The 7,459-nt window shown below is 33.8% G+C and overlaps 2 protein-coding genes across 8 annotated transcripts in view; both read left to right on the top strand.

The window, feature by feature from the left end:
- The window catches only part of LOC110033859 (probable inactive histone-lysine N-methyltransferase SUVR2), a 39,161-nt gene extending 36,063 nt beyond the window's left edge, over nucleotides 1-3,098 (top strand). For 4 of the 7 annotated variants that reach the window (XM_020737991.1, XM_020737993.1, XM_020737996.1 and 1 more), the window contains one exon: nucleotides 2,660-3,098. In XM_020737991.1, the coding sequence (XP_020593650.1) occupies nucleotides 2,660-2,718 (59 nt within the window). In that variant the 3' untranslated portion in view covers nucleotides 2,719-3,098. The remainder of the gene's footprint in view (nucleotides 1-2,659) is intronic. The other 3 variants (XM_020737992.1, XM_020737994.1, XM_020737995.1) reach the window with 1 other exon arrangement.
- A 1,805-nt stretch (nucleotides 3,099-4,903) lies between these two features.
- Nucleotides 4,904-7,459, top strand: part of LOC110033911 (60S ribosomal protein L23) — a 5,289-nt gene continuing 2,733 nt past the window's right edge. Inside the window, exons 1-2 of the mRNA XM_020738074.1 lie at nucleotides 4,904-5,006; nucleotides 5,144-5,428. Of these exons, the coding sequence (XP_020593733.1) occupies nucleotides 4,994-5,006; nucleotides 5,144-5,428 (298 nt within the window). The 5' untranslated portion in view covers nucleotides 4,904-4,993. The remainder of the gene's footprint in view (nucleotides 5,007-5,143; nucleotides 5,429-7,459) is intronic.

The raw sequence follows: 7,459 nt of genomic DNA, 5'->3' as shown, positions 1-7,459 counted from the left end.
CCGCCACTTTCCAATCTCTTGGCAACTACCATCACTATCATTTGGATACACTCAAGTTGTGTTTGTTTGTGTCCGTTGTAATTTTCCCTTTCAAGTGTGGTAGTTGTAACCTCCTACTTACTTTCAATAATATATATTTTTTTTTTCTTGTGGTTTGGGTTAACTCTAGTATCAATAATGCCCTGAACAATTAGTGATACATTTATGTTTTAATTAATAACACCTACTTATTTTGAGGCGACGATAAGAAATTTTCAATCAATTAGAAATTTGACCAATAATGTCAAATTAAATTTTCACTCAGTCATATAATCAAGATCATAGTTAGAACCTGAAACCAATATAAATGGATGACAAATGATAGCATATGATCTAACCTACTCAAACCTGATTATATTATGCTTTTAGTGAAAGCATCGAGAATTTTGTTCAACCCATTTTGATATATGTTAGTCCAAACTAAAACTAGTTTATAATTATTTATTGAATTAGAAACCATATCATAAATTTTCTTATTCTACTTATCAATGAACACAGAAAAATTTCTCATATAAAAAGTGATATATCACATAATAAATCTAATTCTAATGATTTAAAATACAATATTTCTATCAATAAAATAATTTATAAACAAGATGGTTACAATAAAATTAACTCTAGTTTGGGTTAGTCATACCTAATTTGGATAAGGAAGAAAGGGGAACAAGTGCAAAGAAACTCACTGTTGCAATTTTGTATTCGATGAAGGATATCAGCGGCCGATAAGAAGAGCATAGAAAAGGAGAAGGTTGCTGCTTCCTTGAAGCAATTTAGCAGTGCGGAGGAGAAGAGAGGGATTGTTGACTATGGTTTTGGAAGGGGAAGAGGGTAGGAGGGAAGGAGGGGTTACAAAGATTGTTAGGGAAGGGGCTAACCGCTGAATTGCAATGCCATGGGCATGCTTTCTTAAATCTGGAAGGTGGTACGGAAGGCAATCTAGTGAGTGAGAAGAGAGTTTTGTTCGTGCTAGTTGGATTTGGTTAAGGAGTGAAGAGTGCGCACAGTCTAATTAGTCAATGGAGATCGCACCAGTCGCACGATCAGGAAGGCAATGCGAGGCTGGGTCAATTTGCTGCAATATATTGGTGCCTTTGACTAGCTAAAGTAGTATACACAAATGCACTTGCCACGTAAGTAATTTAAAAATGAATGAGATATCATCATCACAAAGATCATTAGTAAGCTTTAGATATGTTAACTACTAATACTTGTTACTCAGTTTTATTGAAAGATTTCAAAAGAAAAAGCAAATCTAAAATCTAAATATTACTGGCATGAGAATTATCAAGTAAAGACGTCACCCTAGATTTATGATACACTTATACTAATTATTTGTAATTATTCAAAATTACAATTTCAAAATTATAATTTTGAAATGTCAATCAAGAATACATTATTCTTTTAATCCTCGTCAATAATTAGATGATATTACTATTTATATCTATACAAATTGAAATTATCAATTGGATTAAGAAAAGTTCTTCGTTTACTGCAAATTTCTAAGTATGTACATGTCTATCTTATTCAATAATCTGTCAAATTACTTGTAGTTGATCTTCTGTGACTCTGTCAATATCTATAGATAATATTAATTTTAGAAAAAGCTTTTACCCAGGAAGGGAATTGAATGAAGAATGAACTATTTTAAACTATTTATTGCTTTCCATTCAAACAGGTCCAAGGAGACGTGAAAAAATGCATAAGTAATCACAAACTCAGAGTTTATGCAACAAGCTCATAATATTAAAACGAAGAACACAAAAATAAGGATTCATTACTTCAGAGAATAGAAATTAAGTATAAAAGTTTGAATGCTTGAACTCGATAATAGTGATAAATCTGCTTCCTGAATTATTCGCTTTCTGCTCTCACTTGTTTTCTTTTTCCAAGCTCTCTTTCTCTCCCTCACTCTACTTACACTTCACTACTCTCAAAACAAGAAATAAGCCTCCACAAACTCTTTAATCCCAGCATGGTACCCGGTTCGTAACTCTCGTAACTACCTATGTAACATCCCTGAGTTGGTTTTCTAACTGCCCCAAAGCTGAATTTGTTGGGTCATCGCAATGCTGAGTCTGTAGCGCACCTAGGTCCTGAGCTCTCTATTTTCTTGTCTTACTGCTGCTGGTTCTGGCATGTCAATGTCAACTTGAAGGTATCTGTCATCTTGATTGATTTTTGCTTCTTTTGCGCCAAAGCACTTTAAGATGTTGTACTTTGGCACTTTTGGAGCTTGCAACGGCTTCGTACTTATCCTGAGAATAATGATTTATGTTTCATTTTTCTTTTCCTTTTTGTTTGTTTCAAAAAAGATCTTGATCAATTCCGATTCTTTCTTTTCCTATTGATTTTTTTCCAATGAAGATGTATGAATCCATGAATCTATGTGTCTATATGAGAAGGAAAGTAAATATATTCATTTTATATGATAACAAGCTAAAAAATAAAATAAAAAAATATCGTTCTAAATGATCGAGACATTTCTGCTTACGGTCTGACATTTGCTTAACCTGAGGCTTCTTCATTACATTTCTCTTACTGCTTCCTTATCTGACATTTCCTTACCTTGCATTACATTTATCTCACTGCTTTCTTAGTGGGACTTTTGTCACCTGTGCAGAGGCCAGATCGAGAGCATCTGGCTCGAAGCGAACTGCTGGCGAGTTGCCCGTAATTTAAATCGAGCTGACACTATTTTTTCGCCAGCAATGTGGATCAACTCTTGCTCACGATTTTGGTGTTTTAAGCAAATATGCTAAATTTCTGTATAGGTGGTGTTGTAGAAGAGATATATTTTGGATTTTTGCTGTACCTGGCGTGTGTATATATATATATATATATATATATATATATACTTGGCGTTGAAGATTTGGATGTTTTGGAGATAGGTACAGTTGGGGTTTGGGGTTTTATTATAAGTTTTGTCCACGAGGAATTTATGTTCTGAGCATATGGTTTCAATCGTTTCAAGTGTTTTGTAATGGACTTTTTGTCGGGGCAGTAGTTTTGAATGATTTTAACTTGCTTCTTGACAATCACCCATGAAACTGAATATAAAAATCAGGTTTACACAGCTGTGGCGCCCTCAAACACATTAATGTCTGTTTGAGGCAGTAGTTGTCCTAAACAAATCCTTAATCAGAAAACTAAAGAAACTGGTCTGATTCCATTTGCCTTTGGATTATATTTGAGAAGAGCGGGCCTCAACTTGGATTGTAATTTTAATATATGGTTGGGTAATATAAGTATAAATGTTTATGCAAAATTTTATATTATAGGTATAAACGAGTTGAGCTGAGTTGAAGTTATTATTGGCTTGAGATCGAGCTTAGTTCTTCGTTTTAAGTTGGCTCATGAGCCTAACTGATTTTACAATTAATGTAATAAATTGCCAACAATAATGAGCAATAAGGGGAGAGATAATAAGTTAGTTGATAAGAAAATGCAAAATATAAATTTTAAATCTTTTAGTAATTTATGTTTAAATTCTTATTACATGTAATTTATTAATATTAAGAAAATGATATACATATTGTGAGTTTTTATTTTATTTTAATTCCAATTTAAACTCTTAAGCCATTCAATATTCATATAGAATCCAAGTGTCACATTTTGGTATAATATAAATTAGTCTAGCAAATGTGTAGGTGTTGTATATTTCTAAAGTTAATGGAGTTTAATTTGAACTACCAATCTTTGACAGAAAACAAATGAGATTTTCTTAGCACTTGTGACCAAGAACTTCTTATCAAATTAATTTAAATTTACACAAATTTTAAATTTAATTAAAATATCACTATTAGGCACTCTCTAAATATACTTTTTTCATTATTAATTTTATGAAATTAAAAGGTTATAAATATAGTTATTAAAATTTAGATATATTGAGGTAATGTAAATATGTAAATGACCTTTAAATGAGCGAATATTGCATGCGGATGCCACGCATGCTGATTAGTGGTATTTTGATAATATTGTGGTGGCATTACACTAAAATATCACTAAAATACCACAAATCTGGACATAAGCTGCACGCAATATATTTTTTTTCTATTTAAAATAACTCAATGGAACATTTACATACAAAGCATACAATTATTATGTATTTCCAAATCTCTCTTCTAAAATTTTATTTACCCACATAATACTTTAATCTTTAAGATCACACAAACAATAACACTATTATCATTTTTAATAGTGAAATATATATTTTCATGCATATATTTGAAGCACAAGTCTGCAAATTTGAATGCTTAGATGTGAGATATGCACATACATAAGAATTGTGTGCTAGGCATGTAAATTTCCCTAACAATCAATATTAAATTAAGGAATAGCATGCATTTAATTTCTATACATTTACATATCTAACACTTAAACTTCAATTTTTACAAATTACCCTATTTACATGAAAAAATGTATTTTTATGTGATATGAAAGTATCTAGTGGTATAAATGCAAAAAATAAAAAATCTGTTTATGGTAGCTGTAGTTTGTTGAATAATTTACTGATAAACTGATTAAAAATAATCTGCTAATAAGCTAGGTGCGATGATTATTAAAAAAAATTATTTTTTTAGAGAAGCCAGACCGCTTCCAGAAAGTTGTCAGACGCAGTGTGAAAATATTATTTTCGGCATTTTAAAAACGCGCATAAGCTGCCAAAACGTAGTTTACCCAAACAAGTCAGGTGCGTTTTCAAAATGCCACCGCACTAAATAATCTACCCCAAACGGACCCAAAAATTTCGGGGCAAGATATCTAAATACATTAAAATTTGGTGGTATATATTTGTGGCAGTATGTAAATACATAGAAGTTGGATACTTAATCGAATTTTCTACGTTATGGAAATTCATACGCATCGAAAACCCTAGCTACAGGTCTATATATATTGACACAATCAATCCCAATTCTCTATCTCTGCAGGGCGCAGCGGCTGCAAACTGGTCACGATGTCGAAACGAGGTAAGCTTTTCCTTCCACGCTTCCTTGACATGCTCATTTCTCCGATCCATCTCCTCGACCATTGGAGAGTATTATCTTCTTTTGATTCAATTATGAATGCTAACTTTGAATTTTATCTTTTTCACCGACGATTTCAGGACGCGGAGGTTCAGCGGGGAATAAGTTCCGGATGTCCCTGGGTCTTCCGGTGGCCGCCACCGTGAACTGTGCGGACAACACCGGCGCAAAGAATCTTTACATTATCTCTGTAAAGGGAATCAAGGGTCGCCTCAATCGCCTCCCATCTGCCTGCGTGGGGGACATGGTCATGGCCACCGTTAAGAAGGGTAAGCCGGATCTCAGGAAAAAGGTTATGCCCGCTGTCATCGTTCGCCAGCGTAAGCCTTGGCGCCGAAAGGATGGAGTCTACATGTACTTTGAGGGTAAACAACGTCCCTTTTATATTTTATTTTATTTTCTTATGCATCTGCAATTTGTTTTGATCCTAGATGACAGCGAGATTTTTCAGCTTTCTTGGCTGTTTTTCTTAATACCTATTTTTGGACAATGGGTAGTTGTCTTTTGATTTTTTTCTTAACTTGTTTCCTTTTGCCTCCGTCATGGTATTATTAGGCAATGTATGGGATCTGAAGGGGGGAGTTTAGAACAAAGGAAGAAGTGTGCGGTTAGAAGATCATTATTGCCCTTGTTCAGATGCAGTTGATTGTTTTTACAGTCTTTCCTTTTTACGTAATGATGAATTGTTTATCATTTAGGGTTTATATCAATTTATTGTGACGGAGGAGAACTTCTTTGGGTGAAGTTTTCCCTACTTGTTGGGGCAAACCTGTTATGTTTGTATATTCCTCAGTAATCGTCACAAAGAGAGCTCTAGAGGTTGATGGATCGTAAGTTCCTCCTTCTTGGAGCGGTCTCATATTCCATCGCCTTAGGGAGCAGCATCGCTGCTATTACCTTTTGGGACTGGCCATGAGACAAATATTTAATTTTGAAATGTTTTAACCTTTTGTATAACTGTTATATTCCTCGGTAAACATCACAGAGAGCTCTAGAAGTTGATGGATCTTAAGTTTCTCTTTCTTGGTGTGGCCTCATATTCCATAAACTTAGGGAGCGGCATCGCTGATATTACCTTTTCGAACTAGCCTTGGGACAAACATTTAATTTTGAATTGTTTAACCTTGTTGTATAGTAACTGCACTATAATTTTTCTTATGTATTCTTACTATTTTCTTTTGTTTTTTTCATCCTGGAAGGATTTTACGATAATAAGGGTACGTTACTCTTCTAAATTTGCTTGGAAATTATGATGGCTAAGTTGCGTTGGGAAATTTGATTAAATTAATCTTTCCTAAATCTGATACCTTATTTGCTTTTGCTGAATTGAAGGTCTTTTAAAAATTTCATAATATGTATAATTAGAAATTGTATTAGATCTTACTGAGGGAAGTTTAAAACAAGGTAAGAAATCAGCAGATAAGAAATCATTGTTGCACTTGTTCAAATTCATTTGGTTATGAAAAAGAAAAGGCTCCATTTTTCAGATTGAGTGTTTCTAGCCTGAGAATTATTTTTTTTGCTTGATATTCACGAAATTAAGATCTAGAATTATGGAGGTCTAACTGGACATATACAGGAGGATATCATCAGGGATCGGGTTTAAGCCATATCTTTTTGCTTTAGTTATGGATGGTCTTATTGGACATATACAGGAGGATGTACCTTGGTGTATGCTTTTTGCTGATGATATCCTTCTTGTGGATAAAATGAGAGAGAAAGCCTAGGAAAAACTTGAATTATGGAGTCTATAGGCCTTCGTTTAAGTAGAACTAAAATTGAATACATGGAATGTAATTTTAGTAGTAATAGCTCTAGTGACAGAAGTGTGACTTTGGGTGATCAAATTATTAAAAGGTGTGAACGATTTAGATATCTTGGGTCCGTTGTCCAAAGCGATGGTGATATAGATGGGGATGTTAATAGTAGAATTCAAGTTGGTTGGTTGAAGTGGAGGAATGCTTAGGGCCTTTTGTGTGATAGAAAAGTACCGCTAAGACTGAAAGGAAAATTTTATAAGATGGTGGTGAGACCTGCAATGCTCTATGGCGCTGAATGTTGGCCTTTAAAAGAGAAGCATAATAATAAGTTAAGTGTTGCCGAGATAAGAATGATTAGGTGGATGAGTGGCTTTACACTTAGAGACAAAATGCGGAATGAATATATTCATGATAGGGTTGGTGTAGCTCCTGTGACAGACAAAATTAGAGAAAGTCGTCTTAGATGGTTTGGTCATATTAAACGTCGACCATTAGATGATCCGATTAGGAGAGTAGATGCTTTAAATTCGACTTGTGTTAAGAAAGGCAGAGGTAGACCTAGGAAGACTTGGGCTTATTGTATTAAAAATGATCTTAATTTACCAGAACTAAATGAAAATATGACACTAAATAGGA

The sequence above is a fragment of the Phalaenopsis equestris genome, unplaced genomic scaffold (genome assembly GCF_001263595.1).
Source record: "Phalaenopsis equestris unplaced genomic scaffold, ASM126359v1 Scaffold001307, whole genome shotgun sequence".
Classification (NCBI taxonomy): domain Eukaryota; kingdom Viridiplantae; phylum Streptophyta; class Magnoliopsida; order Asparagales; family Orchidaceae; genus Phalaenopsis; species Phalaenopsis equestris.
The sequence above is the reverse complement of the archived record's forward strand: the minus strand, read 5'-3'. Positions and strand labels throughout refer to the sequence as shown.